The 16,290-nt window shown below is 43.9% G+C and overlaps 1 protein-coding gene across 2 annotated transcripts; it reads left to right on the top strand.

The window, feature by feature from the left end:
• The first annotated feature begins 1,225 nt into the window (after window positions 1-1,225).
• Window positions 1,226-15,837, top strand: TMEM14A (transmembrane protein 14A). 2 transcript variants are annotated; one of them, XM_038554316.1, is made up of 6 exons: window positions 1,291-1,348; window positions 1,690-1,743; window positions 5,496-5,587; window positions 10,675-10,776; window positions 12,662-12,749; window positions 15,547-15,837. In XM_038554316.1, the coding sequence occupies exons 3-6, from the start codon at window positions 5,518-5,520 to the stop codon at window positions 15,584-15,586; spliced, it is 300 nt and encodes a 99-aa protein (XP_038410244.1). In that variant the 5' UTR covers window positions 1,291-1,348; window positions 1,690-1,743; window positions 5,496-5,517; the 3' UTR covers window positions 15,587-15,837. The 2 variants fall into 2 exon arrangements, with proteins under 2 accessions (XP_038410243.1, XP_038410244.1); XM_038554315.1 differs by lacking the exon at window positions 1,690-1,743 and having other exon boundaries at window positions 1,226-1,348.
• The last annotated feature ends 453 nt before the right edge of the window (window positions 15,838-16,290 follow it).

Genomic DNA, 16,290 nt, shown 5'->3' on the forward strand with positions numbered 1-16,290 from the left:
GGGGGGGTGGGGAAGGAGAGCTGGGCGTCAGAGCCAAACCTCAGGTACCACCTCCCCGAGTCCACATTCCAGTGCATGCCATCAACTCTCCTGTGAACCTTCAGCGACTTAGACTTCTCATAAGTTAGTCGCGTTCGTTCCCCGAAGCACTTTTATGCGCAAGGAATAAGTTCAGCAAACACGTTTCACGAGATTTAATCTATATTCTTTGGGTTCTTAAAATACTGATAAGCTCTGCTATTATTCACAGGCGGGCAACACTCCTAGAGCTGCCTGATGACTCCTAGATAACCGCCTTCTTCCACCCTCTGAAGGACTGTCCTATATAAGGAAGAGGGTCGGGTTGGAGTTACTGGATGCAGTTGAGGAGGAAGGCAAACCTGGCATGAGATGAGATGTCGTGGCCAGGAGGCTCAATTCCAAATCCATTTTTTTAAAGATTTTATTTATTTATTCATGAGAGACAGAGAGAGAGAGAGGCAGAGACACAGGCAGAGGGAGAAGCAGGCTCCCTCCCGGGAGCCCGATGCAGGACTCGATCCGGGACCCCAGGATCACACCCTTTGCTGAAGGCGGCGCTAAACCGCTGAGCCACCCGGGCTGCCCCCAAATCCACTTAAGCTTCATTCCTGGGATCCGATTATCCCCGGACGAGACCTGACTTTCAAATCTGTCTATACCTCTCCCTTCTCATACTGGAAGCCCAGCAAATCCTGGGCTTGAAACCAGGGTCCTGATCTCGCCTCCACATCTCCACGATCACCTCGACAGCGCGCTATCACCAAGGGAGCTCCAGCTTAGAAACGCGACAGGCTCGGCCTAACCTTTGCACCCTGCTTAGGAGCTGAGACCGTGGACACCTAAACCACTATACCTGTCTGGACCTTAGCTTCCCCCCCCCCCCCGCCCCCACTGAAAAGGGCGACAGTCTGCTGGCGAGAATCTAGGAGATCCCGGTTGCTGGCGAGGTCCCCCAGAGGTCCCTTGAGGGATGAATGATTCTCAGAGTGAAAAAAACCATGTGCCTTCCGGGCCCCCTGCTGCACGCAGCCCGGCTCTCTGCGGAGGCCCCTCGGTCCCGCCCCGCCCGCTGCAGGCAGCACAACTCGGCCGGGTTCACGGCCAGCGCCCAGGGCCCCGCGGACGCAGCAGGGGCCGGGCCTCCGCCGCGCCTCCTCCGCCCTGCGAGCCTGCGCAGCTCACACCAGCCCCGGGTGGCGGCGAGGGCGCGGCAGGGCGCATGCGCGCCGCCGGGAAGGCCCCGCCCGGGACCCGCCGCCCCTGCACCGCGCGGGGAGGGACGCGCAGGAGCCGAGGCACTGGCCGCGGGGACGCTGCCGAACCTCAGGTACAAGGTTGGCCGCAGGCCGGCTCCTCATTTTTGCATTTTGAGCCGCGGGGAGCGGGGAGGGCTGCAAGTCAGCTGTGCGCAGTCGAGAACTTCCTCTCCTGGATGGTCTTGTAAAGGCACAGATTTGAGCAAAGATGCTGAGGCCCTTGGGAGGATCTTTCAGGGGCTGTGGGCTGCTTCTCCCAGGGATTGCTTCTTTCCAGCTCCTGAGAATTCCCCGAGCTTCTTCCTTCCGGGGCCCTGAATCTCCCACCCGGTCTCCTTCCTACCTTCCTGGAGCTGGGGAGAGGTGGGGAAGGGATGGGGTTCTCGGAACATGGCAGTTTTAACCTTCCTAGTACCGCCCAGACTTCACTGGAAAATGGTCTTTCGAGACCCCAAGGAGTACAGAGGTAGGTAGCTCTTTATATAGTAGCTTACGGAAAATCTCTGTGGGTTCCCCAATTTTGGGAGGGTTAGGGGCAACGCAGGGAGGGCCCTGTCACCTGGGTTTCTATGTGGTGCAGTAAATCATTTTGCTGCATTGCACCCAAGATGCTTTCTGGCCTTTCCAAGTGCTGAGGTAGCCTTTGCCAATGAAAAAGCATGTGATGCAAGGCGCACATCGGCTCCCCCTTGCATCACTTTCATATGTGGTTCTGGACAGGCCATAAGGTCCTTCGTGGAAATGGAGCAAGAGGGGTGATTGCTTTTTGTCTGCAGTTTCCCTGTGAGTTCAGAAACTTCTTGCAAGTGTTGGAAATAGATTTATTTTCTCCTTAGAATATTCAGTTCAGTAAGGAGATGAAGGGAACAGGCTGTTTCCTGGTAATAGAGCTATATTGAGGGTTGGTCAGTTACAGAATGTCTTCCTTCAGACAGACGTTGTTCCTTTGGTTCACTCACTCGTTCACTCAGCAAGTGTTCTGTACACACCTGCCTTCTGCATGGCAGTGAGCTCGGTGATGTAGGAAGGGCAGAGATGAACTGAACTTGAGCTTAACCTGAAGGAGTTTGGCTGGGAGGGGAAATGAGGGTGGGGGAGCTCAACCTAAGTAACTACACCAGGTATAAGGGAGTGGGGCCCCAAGAGAGAGTCAGAAGAAGACTGAGGGTCAGAGGAGGGAAAAGAATCATCCTTTTACATCAAGTGGTTGGCTTAAGGAGAAAACTAGGTCCCCAGATTACTACCTGATGATGAGTGACCTCTCCTTAAGCTTCAGATCTGTGTGTAAAGGTGTTTTCCTCACTGTGTGTCAGGTGCCTTAGACTATGTCTTAGATAGGTCCCACCCCTTCTGGTGACCTCCCTCCTGCTGCCACCACATGCTTACTGCTGGTCCAGTGTTCCCTGTCTCAGGGAGTAGCATCAAGGCCCCTCTGCCTCCTACCTCTCCCTCCTAGTGGTCCAAGCCAGAGACTTAGAGGTGAGTCATCTCTGACTCATCCCTGCCGCGCACTTACCACACCCAGGCTCTTGATTCTGCTCCCTGAACCTCTCTCAGAGCCATTGCTCCAGGCCAGGCTGCCCCATCATCTCTGGCTTAGCTTATCTTCCTGCTTCACTCGGTTCCCATCGCAAGGAAGTACTTGCTGGAATTAATTTTTTTTTTTTTTTTTTTTTTTTAATGATAGTCACAGAGAGTGAGAGAGAGAGAGAGAGAGAGAGAGGCGCAGAGACACAGGCAGAGGGAGAAGCAGGCTCCATGCAGGGAGCCCGACGTGGGATTCGATCCCGAGTCTCCAGGATCGCGCCCTGGGCCAAAGGCAGGCGCCCAGCCGCTGCGCCACCCAGGGATCCCTACTTGCTGGAATTAAATCTGGCTATGAGACTCCCTTCATTCCTCCCTACCACCCTTGAGACAGAACTCAGCCTCCCTTACAGGACTTACAAGTGTCCTGGCCCTGTTGTTGTTGTTACTGTTGTTTAACCAACCCCATCTTATCACAGCCCCCTTGCACTTCTGTCAATTTGAAAACATGCCATGCTTTCTTATGCCACTAGTTTTTTGCGCATGTTCTCCCTGTTGCCTGGAACACATCCTTCCTTGTCACTGTCTTCACTTGGCGTACTCCTCCTCTCCCCCAGGTCCCAGCCAGGACCCCATTTGCTCTAGGAATCCTTCCTTAGGCTCCCAAGTCTCATTAGGCACCACTTCTTATTATGGTGCTCATGAGTCTCCTCTTAGGGCTCATCTACACATCTGCCTTCTCTGCTGTGCCCTGCTGTGTGTCCTAGAAGGCCAGAGCCAAATCTGAGGGCTTTTCTTTGCTTCCTACTGAAGGCACTCAGTAAACAGGTGTTTAATGGAGTTGAGGAGAACATGTAAGATTATGGTTTGATTCATTGAATACCTGAACCATAAATTCACTCTATCCCCATTGTTTCCTGAGTGGGCTGATATAGTTATGGCCTCTCCCATGTCAAGTTGAAAAATGGGTGTGATGGTGAAAGAATAATCACTATTAAAGGAGCTAGTATCGGTTGAGTGCTCAGTATGTGCAGGCACCTTATAGTATTACCTCATTTAATTATCACAACTCTGAAAGGTGGATAATTTTATTATCTGCATTTTATAGACAGACTGAGTTGCACAGAGATTAAGGAACATGCCCAATGTTACATAACTAGTAAGTAGTGGCATCTGGTTTGGAGCCAAGCATACACTGTGGAATTCAATTAACTCTTTGGGAAAGACAGTAAGTAGGACGGACCATGAGAAGCTGACAGGGCTGAAGATGGAAAGTCACCAGATGGACGGCAGTGCAGTGTGGTCACAACTTTAAGCTGTGAAACCAACAGAAGCAACCGACCCAGAGCTTTACAGATCTGAAGAACATTCATTTTTTGTGTTTTGTTTTTTTATATACTCACTTTTCTTCAGATAGCTAACTCCATTTTTTTTTAATTTTTATTTATTTACTTATGATAGTCACAGAGAGAGAGAGAGGCAGAGACACAGGCAGAGGGAGAAGCAGGCTCATGCATCGGGAGCCTGATATGGGATTCGATCCCGGGTCTCCAGGATCGCACCCTGGGCCAAAGGCAGGCGCCAAACCGCTGCGCCACCCAGGGATCCCAGCTAACTCCATTATTAGAGGTATTATTGCTAGTGGTTAGGAATGAGACTTCTCTCAGTCTGAAACCTTGGTTCTCTTGCGTGGTCTCGGGAGTATTGCTCACCCTTTCTGTGCCTCAGCCTCTTCATCTGCAAAGTGGGGGTAATAACAATAGTGCTTATCTCAGAAGGTTGTGGTAATAATCAAATGAGTCGATGTAAGGCTTTAGAAGGGTACCTAGCACATGGTAATTGCTCCCAGACATCCTCATCCCCATTATTGTCCACGGGGTGGACACGACTGAGCTTTCCTCTTTTAATTCTTCCCGTGGATGTTGAGAATTCTTCACCGGTACCTTCTGATCACTGCCATCATCTCCTGGGCTTCAGGATTTCCTCCCCCCAGGCCTTTTCTCACAGTAACTTCTAGCTTCCTCTCTGCTCAAAACTCCTTTCTCTGTTCTTCTGGGTCAGTTTGGGTACCAGTTTGTTTAGAGGATAAAACACTCTTTTAGGTCAACCTAAAAGAGGAGCAGTGAGAACACTGTAGAACTACAAAGAAACCTCATATGCTATTCCTCTTATATGAAGATATTTTCCTCAGGGAAGAGGTGTAGTTGTAAAGAGTTAAGATGCAAAAGCACCCCTGGGAATCAGAAATTAAAATGCCACAAGGGACTTATAGGGTTCATCTCATCTACTCCCCTCGTTTGGGGGGAGTTGATGTTGGGATGGGACGTGATCCAAGGCCCACCAGCCAGCTAGTGACTATGTCTCCAGCCTATAACCAGCACACTTTGTCCTACATCTTATAGATTCCTTGGTAGGATTTTAATGGAACTTCTCACCCCTAGATACATGTTTCAACTGCTGCTATGAGGCACCATAGATTGTTCTTATCCCTTACTTAATTTTATGCCAGGGCTTCATTATATTCTTCAGTGATTTACTAGTGATTAAGCATGGATATCTCTGCACTTTTTGTTTTCTTTTAGTAAACTAGAAAAGAAAAATTAACCTCTATAATTCTATGGAATGCGTATCATTTTTATATTATATATGCTCCCCCAGTTCTTTTTATTTTGTAAAACCTGTCCCTTCCCCCAGCTTTAGAATTGCAACCTTGCCAATGGACCTGATTGGTTTTGGTTATGCGGCCCTTGTGACATTTGGAAGCATTTTGGGATATAAGCGGAGAGGTAAGCCTTAACCATATTTTTCATCAAAGGGACTTCATTGGGGATTGGTGGTTGTGCTAAGATTATCTGAGGGTTTATAAATAAGACAAGAAGCTAAAGATGTCCTAGAGGTGGGTGAGGACCAGCATGTTATGCATGGAAGTGAGTTGTAGAGGGAAGGGGCATAGAGCATTCTAACCCAGATGTCTGGGTCTTTCTTCACTCGTCATCATCAACTGCATAATTAATTGGTTTAACCTCCTGAGCTACTCACATATTATCAAATCAGGATTTTTATTTGTTTATATACTCTTGGTATCAAAACCTGAATTATGTTGATACGGCATTTTGCAAAGGAAAATTGGTTAAAAACTTAGATGTCCTATCTGAAGTTGTCTTCATCTGTATCCAAAAGTGGAAAAAAAAAAAAAAAACACAACCCCAGTTGATAAGCTTTCATGGAAAAAAATGAAAGGTCAAGTTTTATATTTTGTTTTAAGGTAGAAGCATTTTTAGTCATGGTATCTCATGTTCATGTTTCTTTCTAGCTTCCTCTCTGGAGGAAAAATTTTTATGAAATTTTTAAAATGAAGTTATATTTCAAAGAGTGTTCTTTTTGTGAAGTAGTGGGCTTCAATTTGAGTGGAAAAACCAAATCTGGGCAGCCCTGGCGGCTCAGTGGTTTAGCGCCACCTTCGGTCTAGGGTGTGATCCTGGAGACCTGGGATCAAGTCCCATGTCGGGCTCCCTGCATGGAGCCTCTTAACTCTAATATTCTGTTATTTCCACCGTGGGAAATGTGTGTCAACGTTGAACCTGGTTAGGGAAGCTGAGTCCCCTGGTACTGTTTCCATTCTAGTTGTCCTCTCCCCAGTCAACCTCACGTAAGTTTTTTTTTGTAGAAAAACCCTATTTTTCCTTGAGAAGCTACTGTGCCTACAGCCCTCTGCCTGTGTCTGCGCCTCTCTCTCTGTGTCTCTCATGAATAAATAAATAAAATCTTTAAAAAAAAGAAAGAAAAACCAAATCTATATAGTTATTAGAGTTATCCCTTAGAGATTACTAAGAAGTCCAAGGCCAGAAGCACAGGTGTCTGTAGGGCCTGAGGGGTGGCGGGTTAAAGTAGATTATTTTCTAAGATTCCTAAGAACCTATAATTCACTTAGACTTTTGTTTGTTGTTCTTATTTTCTGTCTCAATGTGTGTAACATCATGGATGTGTATTTGTTGGAAAAATATGATGGCATCAAAGACCTATAAACCACTACTCAAAAGCTGATGTTTTATAATCAATTTTAAAGAAGACTCAGATGAAAATTCTGATAGGATTGTTATTGAAACACTTGTTCATCGTCAGAGGTGTCTAAATATTTCTGTTACAGAACAGAAAAGCACATCTGGACATTTTAGCTTGCGTTTTAGGGGCGTGAGAAGAAGGAAGAGTGTGTGTGTGTGTGTGTGTGTGTGTGTGTGTATGTGTGTTGGGGTAGCTGGAAGTGGCGTAGAAGAGGAGAGGCAAGGATTACTATTCTAACACAAATCTCTGTAGGAACAAATGAAATCACATTCGCTGTAAGGTCTCTGATTTCAGGTGCCTGTTGTTCAGATGCACAATATGGTTCCTTGGATTCCGAACAAGAGCCCCCAGCTAAGTGATCCTGGAAGCCTCTGGGGGCAGGTGTTCTCGAAGAAGCCCACTCTCCTATAATATAGGTTAAGAGCACAGGCCACAGAATCAAGCATGGCTAAATTCTGCTCCTGACACTACCACTTACTAGCTCAGATACTCATGTGAGTTGTTTTAACTTCTGGGTCTCAATTCCTCGTTTGCATATTACTCAGGATTAAATAAGAGAATGCATGTAACACATTTCACAGCGTGCCTGGCCCAGAAGAAGCATTTAATATTCTTGTTTCTGCTGCTGCTGTTCTGCCAGTGGGCGAGTCTCTGGGCCAGTGGGGCAAAGTACCTTTTTCTGGTTTTGTATTCCATATTATATTCTAAGCTGCCTGTGGCCCCAGTGTCCTAGTACTTTTGTAGAAAGTGAATCAGCCCTTTCTATTTTTACTTAAAGCTTCCCTAGACATGAATCCCATATAGTTCGGCCAGGAGACCCTTCCACAGGACAGTTACTGAGAACAATGTTGGATAGGTTAAAGATGGGACCTCAAAATGGTGTTTGGTAAGAAAACAAGTATATCTGAATCCTATAGTAGACCGGCTGCCAGACATGGGTTGGGTCAAGGTGAGAGACTGATAGATTGCCTTTCTTGCTGGGAGCACAGTGGCAGGGCAGGATGCTGAGCACTGAGTTCTGAGTTCATTCCTTCCCCATCCCTCTCCCATACAAGTCCCCAGAAAAGTGCATAGCCAAGAAGACACTATGATTTTGAGGCTTTTTCTGAGCTAAGTAGCCAGTGCCCAAAGCCAAAGATGGCCTTCTTCTGCACCAGGGCTGAATCTAGCCTAATATCTTTCTACTCCAGTTCAGGGGCAGGGCACAGCAGCCCCTCCAGAGAGGAGGGAAACAGGAGAGCTTGTCAGGCAAGTGTCCTGCTCTGAGGGAGGGAGGCCCCCAAGTGCACTTTGAAAACTTCTTGAGACTGCCCCCGCCAGGTTGGCACTTGGAGGAAGGGGGTGTGGGACAGAGCTTGGAGCTTCTTTTTTTGTAGCCCCACCATAGACAAGTGAGTTTTTTTGCAGGATCCCTCACCCCTCCACCAACCAAGTCTTTCTTACGAGGTGGAGCCCACAGTTCCATTTCCTTCCTCATGCAGGATGCATTCTCCCAGGAAGCCTTCCCATTTCTCAGTCATGTGGGCTGCTGGCGTGCCTGCCCATCCCCACCGTTTGGCTGTCTCATCTCACCAAGGCTCGGGTGCAGATGCTGCCCCTCCCTCCATATACATAAGGTGGGGAGGATTGTAGCAGGGCAGAAACTGTCAGGGTGTACAGAAGAGAGTCAGAGATCTGTAAGTGAGAAGACATATTAATTAAGGTGACCTAGTCATGCATTCCAGAAAATGCTTAAATCCCCTTACCTATTTTCTAATCTGACGTCTTGTACTTAAACATGACCCAGAACAGGGAATGCCCGGGCATGCATTTTGTCAACATTTATCTAGTGTTGCCAAGTACCCAGCACCATGTCAGGCCCTGGAAAACATGAGTGAGCAAAAAGAGATGGTACTCACAAGGAAGGCAGGGGGCTGACCTTTAAATACATGGACAAGTGTACAAATATATGATAGAGAATCGTGGGAGGTTATGATGGGGGCCCTCGTTCAGAGAAGAGAAGACTCTCTGAAGAGCTACAGAGACATCTGGAGGGGAGCTGCAGTTGGCCAGGTGAGCAGTGCAGGGAAGAGCAGTGCAGGCAAAGAACAGCATGTCTAGACGCCATGAGGAATAAAGAGTTTGACATATTCAGGGAACTGAAAGAAGGCCAAGCCTCCAATAATAGAGTGGGCATAGGTTTTTCCCTAAGTGCCTTGGGAAGCACCAAAGGTTTTTAATTAGAAGAATGACCTGTCCGGGTATATGCTTTTAAAAGATGATGTTGCTGAGTAAACCTGGATGGCTCAGTCGAGCATCTGGCTTCAGCTGGGGCCGTGATTCCGGGGTTCAGGATCGGGTCCCACGTCAGCCTCCTTGCGGGGAACCTGCTTCTCCCTCTGCTTCTCCCTCTGCCTATGTCTCTACCTCTCTCTCTGTCTCTCATGAATAAATACATAAAATATTTTTAAAAAAAGATGATGTTGCTGTGTTTGCAGAAAAACTTGTGGGAGGGGGAGAAACAATGAGGAATTTTTTTTTTTAAAGACTTATTTATTTATTTGAGAGAGAGAGCAAGCAAGGGAGAGAGAGTACAAGCAGGAGGAGCAGCAGAGGGAGAGGGAGAAGCAGGCTCCCCGCTAAGAAGGGAGCCTGACGCAGGGCTCTATCCCAGGGCCCCACGATCATAACCTGAGCCAAAGGCAGACGCTCAACCACAGAGCCACTCAGGCATCCCAAAAATAAGGAACTTAATATTATCTAACTGTAACATTCTAAGCCTTTATATATTTGACATGAATGGTATTATTAACTCTGCTTTGCAACTGACAGAACTCAGAGAAACTAAGTGCCTTAGCCAAAGGCAACAAATAGAACAATTAGGACTAGAACCCAGTGCTTGTGGCTTCTCATCCAGATGCTGCTGCTGCTGTGTGTTTGCGTGTGTATGTGTGTCTGTCTGTGCTTGCGTGTGCAACTACACATGCACACATGTTGCTGCAATGGGTTTTAACCCTGACTACAATCCAAATTTCCTGTAGATATTTAAAAAATAGAGATGGTTGACCCTACCCAGAGGGATTCCAATCTGATAGATCCCGAATAGAATGAACTGCATGAAGCACCAACTGCGCGTGTGTCTTGTTCACAGTGTCCCTGGCATGTAGCCCACTGCCAATGCACAGGAAGTACTTGCTGCTGGGCACAGTGCCCTGGGAGCTGGGTGTGCACTGGGTGGCCGACTGGCTGGCTGGATCAGTGCCCTGGCTCTTCCCATTGCTCAGTATAGTCACCATTCATCCCTGAGTCCTGACATCTTGAGGCTGGAAGCTTTGTTAATTATTCAGGACAAACCATCACTCGGTTGGCACAGGACTTCTCTTTCTACCTCTATGAGCTTAAATATCAGTGCATCCTATTTTTATTATCACAGCCTCAGAGTAAAAAGACAGAGGCAAGAAGAGGAAAAAAAAAAAAAAAAGAACAAGAGGGGTGTAAAGAAGTCAACTGATTGTCCAAGATCATGCAATCAAAGTCAAAACCACTACCACCAGGCAGGCTTTCTTATTCACTCAAGCTGTATCTAACACCTGCATTGCTATGTATTCGTGTTTCCTCTGCCTTGCATTTAGAGCTCAGCAAAGACCAGTCATAACTTAGAAACGGCTGACACATAATTCAGCTTTGTCTAAGTAGCCTGTGGACTTTGTCTACAGTACTCGAGTAGATAAACATTTGAAGGTGCATGTATCATACTGGAAGGATTGGAAGGAATTCCTTTCATTTGGAGATTCTTTTTCTGAGCCCCCCCCCCCTTTTTTTTTCTTTCCAGGTGGTCTTCCATCTTTGATCGCTGGTCTTTTTGTTGGATTTTTGGCTGGCTATGGAGCTTACCGTGTCTCCAATGACAAGCGAGATGTCAAACTGTCACTGTGTAAGTAAGACATTTTTTCCAGTTATGAAGCATTGAACCTTTGGAGTGGCTTTTTTGATACCCTATCCTAGGTATACTAGAAAACATGCAGTCACATGGCAAGTGGATATGCCAGCGTTGAGAATGAACACAATTTTTGTTCCTTTCTAGACAGGCCCACTCAAAAACAAGGATATTGCTCCCAGGCCTTCAAACACAGAAGAACATTTCTATGAAACGTATTACTAGAAAAATAAAATAAAATTAGAAAAGTAGGGCAGCCCGGGTGGCTCAGCGGTTTAGCACCGCCTTCAGCCCAGGGCATGATCCTGGGGGACCTGGGATCGAGTTCCGCATCAGGCTCCCTGCATGGAGCCTGCTTCCTCCCTCTGCCTGTGTCTCTGCACCCCCCTCTCTGTCTCTCATGAATAAATAAATAAAATCTTTAAAAAATAAAAATAAAATTAGAAAAGTTAAGGAATTATGCCTAGATTTTCTGCTAACTCCCCTAAGCTCATATAAGCATAGTTTTTGTGTTTGCTTATTAAAATACCTAACAAGAGACAGCTCACATTATTTTATTTAATTCACAAGCAGCTTTTAGATCCTCTTTTTGCCTTAAGACTTAATCTAGAAAACCAAGGCTGACCTTTTTTTTTTTTAGCTTCTTCCCTTGTTGGGCGTGGTAGGGGAATGTCCCCAGTAAAAATGGAAACCTGTATGTGTTTAAAGGCCCAGGCTGCTTGGCTCTTTTTAGCTTGAAATCTGGTGAAGGTTTGGAAATTGTCTCTATTGAATTTGACTATTAATCAAAGAGGCCTGCGTATGTATGGAAAAATATGCAAATGAAGACAAATTGTATCAGTTTGGTCTTTGAGGGAGAGAAGGAGACAGTGTTGTATTTTTTTTCATGACGTGTTTGAAATAGAACTGGGGATAGTTTTTAAGAGTAAAGGTGTGTCAAAAGAAGAAACAAATCAGCAAGAGGTGGATATTTTGGGTTTTTTATTTCACATGCATTTAAGTAGTTCACATATGTTTATTGTCATTTTGTTCTATCAGCAAGTGATTTTTCATTGAAAGCTTTTCTGAATTTGTGACATCAGCACCCTAAGCTCTTACATAAAACAGCCTCATTCTCCATATTGGTTCAGCTCCTAAAAGGCTGGTATGATGCTTCTGAATTTAATGTTATTAATACTCTTATTTAGTCTCCAGGCATCAATTTCTCAAAATGCAGTGCTGCAAATTAAAAAACAGCCTTTTTTCCTAGTATTTTTTTATTCATCAGGTCTTACTTAAAAAAAAAAAAAAAAAAAAGATATTTGGTGGCTGGGTAGCTCAGCAGTTGAGTATCTGCCTTTGGCTCAGGGTGTGATCCTGGGGTCCTGGTATTGAGTCCCACATGGGGCTCCTCACAGGGAGCCTGCTTCTCCCTCTGCCTCTGTCTCTGCCTCTCTCTGTGTCTCTCATGAATAAGTAAAATCTTAAAAAAAAAAAAGATACTGATTATTTACTTTCACTTAAATGAGCATTTATTGGATGTCTCCTGTGGATCCAGACGTACTGCCTAGTGTTCCTGAGAAAAGTTGAATTAGACACAGTCCTAGCCTTTCAGGAGTTTCTACAAATAGAAATTTAAGTTAGACAAGGCTTTTTCTTTTGAAGATATTTCAGGAATGGATTTTAATGTGCTTGTTAACTCAGAAAAATTTTCAGTAAGCTAGTTTATAAAGTCTTTTAAGAGCACTTTATCTTTTTAAGAAGATAGCAACTTGATACTTATACATAATAGTCATTATATTAAAAAGCTGAAACAATGTCTTTTTTTTTTTTTTTTTTTTTTCACAAGCAAGCATTGATAATGTGTTTGAAACTCTGGTTCATGCATTGATTTGATTTTTAGTTACAGCTTTCTTCCTGGCCACCATAATGGGTGTAAGGTATAAGAGATCTAAGAAAATCATGCCAGCTGGGCTAGTTGCAGGTTTAAGGTAAGAAAAACTATTTTGATCTGTACTTTCTTCTGCCATCATTTTGCAGTGCTTTTTGGCAAGAGTCAGTTTTAACTTGAAAGGTCAAAGTAATTTTTTTTTTTTTACAATAAGCATGACTGTAAAACTTTAAAATATCATGCCTGCAATCAGTCATGGTATTGATGTTTCCATGAGCCCTTTTTGGAGTACATGCAGTGTTGCTATAGTATCTGATCACATGCACCCGCTTACCTTTTTCCAAAAAACTAAATTCAGCCTCATATTTCCTTAAGATTTACTCATCTGAAACAGTAAATGTGTTCATTTAAATCTAAAGTCAGTCTTTCTTAGAATGTTAGACTGATAGTAGGCTACACATCTTCTGAGTATTCAAGGGAAGACCATATTTAAAAAAAAAAAATAGGCACCGTGGGTGGCTCAGTCGGTTGAACGTCTGCCTTTGGCTCAGGTCGTGATCTTCAGATCCTGGGTTGGAGGCCCAAGTTGGGCTCTCTGCTCAGCAGGGAGTCTGCTTCTCCCTCTTTCTCTGCCCCTTGCCCCTGTTCTTAGGTGCCCTTGCTCTCTCTCAAATAAATAAATAAAATCTTAAAAAATAAGTAAATACAGAGCCTCCAATTTCTCTTAATTTGATCCCAGTGATTCTATCCATGAGATTAAGCATATTACCATGTACAAATTTATAGGTAACATTTTTAATTCTTCCTGGAAGCAGCCTTTCTATGTTAAGTCTTAAATATGTTTACTTCGTTATACATTTTTACTTTTTGAAATAAAAAGAAACAATGAAATGTATACAAAGACTGATGTTTATTACAACTTTTTTTTTGAAGATGCTAAAATCCTACAGATTTATTCATTTATTAATGAATTGAAGATGAAACAGAAACAAGATCAAAGTCTGAGCAGACTGTGGTTCACTGTTGCCCAATAAAAGGAAACAGAAGTTGGCCCATGTGAAATTCAGAGAGATTCTGGGCTCAGACTCAGCAGGCAGGAGAGAGTTGTAATGCAATTCATGTTAAAACTAAAGGAATAAAAAAATAAATAAAACTAAAGGAGGGATCCCTGGGTGGCGCAGCGGTTTGGTGCCTGCCTTTGGCTCAGGGTGTGATCCTGGAGACCCAGGATCGAATCCCACGTTGGGCTCCCGGTGCATGGAGCCTGCTTCTCCCTCTGCCTATGTCTCTGCCTCTCTCTCTCTCTCTCTCTCTGACTATCATAAATAAATAAAAATTTAAAAAAATAAAAATATACTTTATTTAATAAAACTAAAGGAATCAGGCATCCTGGGTGGCTCGTTTGGCGCCACCTTTGACCCAGGACACGATCCTGGAGACCTGGGATCGAGTTCCACATTGGGCTCCCTGCATGGAGCCTGCTTCTCCCTCTGCCTATGTCTCTGCCCCTCTCTCTCTCTCTCTCTCTCTCTCTCTCATGAATAAATAAATAAAATATTTTTTAAAATACTAAAGGAATCAACGCAGGGTCCATATTAGAAAGCCTGCTCTAGTCCATAGTGCTATACTCTCCCACCAGGAACAGAGAATTGGGAGCCTGGGTTATCCTCAGACAATCTTTTTTTTTTTTTTTTTTAATTCAGTGAATTAACATATAATGTATTATTGGTTTAAGAGGGAGAAGTCAGTGATTCATCAATGTTATATAACAGCCAGTGCTCATTACATCACGTGCCCTCCTTAATGCCCATCACCCAGTTACCACTGACCCCCCCCCACCCATCTTCCCTCCAGCGACCTTCAGTTTGCTTCCTATGATTATTGCGATTTTATTTCTAATGAAACACACGTGAACTGAAAAATTAGAAACAACTTAAAAACTCACCAATAAGGAAATGTTTCAATAAGTGTTTTGTCAACTTAATGAAATATTGAGCAGGAATTACATGTCACATTTTCAAAAACTATTTAGTAGCATTATAATATCTTAATGTTCTAATCAGGAAATACTAGGAAGGCAATGCTTCCAACTGCTAATAGTGTTTATCACTGGGTGGTAATGCAATGAGTAAGTTTTTCCTTTTTACTTTTCTTTCTCTTTTAAAAAAATATTTAGTTATTTATTTGACACAGAGAGAAAGCACAGGCAAGGGGAACTGCAGAGAGAGAGGGAGAAGTAGGCTCTGCTGAGCAGGGAGCCCTACATGGGGCTTGATCCCAAGGTCCTGGGATCATGACCTGAGCTGAAGGCAGACACTTAACCAACTGAGCCACTCAGCTGCCCCTCTTTTTTACTTTTCTATAGAACTTTCTTCTGTGGCTATGCATCATGTTTATGACTTGGTGGTGGAGGGAGGTATCAGGGAGGAATGTGGTTACAGGGAACTACTTTCCAGTTATGGCTGTATGATACTTGATGAATGAAAGAATTGGAAGTGTGGGTCCCGAAGACCCTAGTCAGTGGAAAGTAGCTGAGACTGTAATAAGAACACCCTAGAATTGCTCCTTGCTTTTTTTTCAAGCCACTTGCCTTTACTAGCGCATCAAAGACTTGTGTTCCTTTCTAAACCTTTCTCTTAAAAAGGTTCATCCCAGATTTGCAGAATCATGAGTTCTGATTTTGCTCATTCAGTCAATCAATGTTTTTAAGTGGTTAATTCAGCCATGTCTGAAGTTCCAATACAGGGATCATGCGATCACCCCTGCTCCAAGGAGAAACAAGAGAGAACCTTGGAAGCCAAAGTTTAATAACAGTACAGGTTAGGTGAATAGGTGAACCTCTGTCTTATACCAGGTAAGCATGACCTGCTCTTTGCCTTTCTTTTATTTTAATCCAGCCTCATGATGATTCTGAGACTTGTCTTACTGCTGCTTTGAAAATCCGAAGGAACTGAAGACTAAATTCATATGATTCTACTGTAATGGGCAGAGCATACACTTTGTATTTAAAAGATAATCTTCAACTTGGAATGTGAAGTGTCTTATTTTACATTAGAAACAACAGAAACACTCCAAAATGAACGCTAGTTTGAGGGATTTTTTTTTTTAAACCAAAAACTCGACCGTTTTCTACTTGTCAGATAATGGTTTCATTAAAGATATTTAATAAATCATTATACACTCTTTCATTTACTGTGTCTTGTTTTATATATGTGGAGGGTTTTTTTTGTTTTGTTTTGTTTTGTTTTGACGATTCCAAATACTTGTGTCTGAAGTTTACATTAAGCTTTACGTCCTCAGATAATGGAATGCTGGAAGTGAACTTTACAAAATGCTGATGTATCTTCTTGTCCTTTGTGTTATATTAGAAATTATAGTTCCTCCATTTTGATTTTATTGCCGCCAATGTGAGTTTTCCCTTTAAAAAAAACTATTCTTAGCACCCTCTGCATATTAACAGGATGTATTTGGTATTCAGATAAAATGCATTCTGTTTTAAACCTGTTTCTCTCATTTTAGTGTCCTATGTACTCTAAATCATTTTTAACATTTAAATATTCAATTATTAAAGAGATTGGGAACTCTTCCTCAGGAGCAAATGTTCTCCCTTGCTGGAACAGTAATAATTCTGAAAGAGAAAT

Source organism: Canis lupus, chromosome 12 (genome assembly GCF_011100685.1).
Source record: "Canis lupus familiaris isolate Mischka breed German Shepherd chromosome 12, alternate assembly UU_Cfam_GSD_1.0, whole genome shotgun sequence".
NCBI lineage: Eukaryota > Metazoa > Chordata > Mammalia > Carnivora > Canidae > Canis > Canis lupus.

Coding starts and splice junctions, on each gene's coding strand:
- TMEM14A (XM_038554315.1), top strand. CDS start 5,518: ATGGACCTGATTGGTTTTGGTTATGCGGCCCTTGTGACATTTGGAAGC. Junction 5,588..10,674: donor TTTGGGATATAAGCGGAGAG/GTAAGCCTTAAC, acceptor TTTTCTTTCCAG/GTGGTCTTCCATCTTTGATC. Junction 10,777..12,661: donor AGATGTCAAACTGTCACTGT/GTAAGTAAGACA, acceptor TTTGATTTTTAG/TTACAGCTTTCTTCCTGGCC.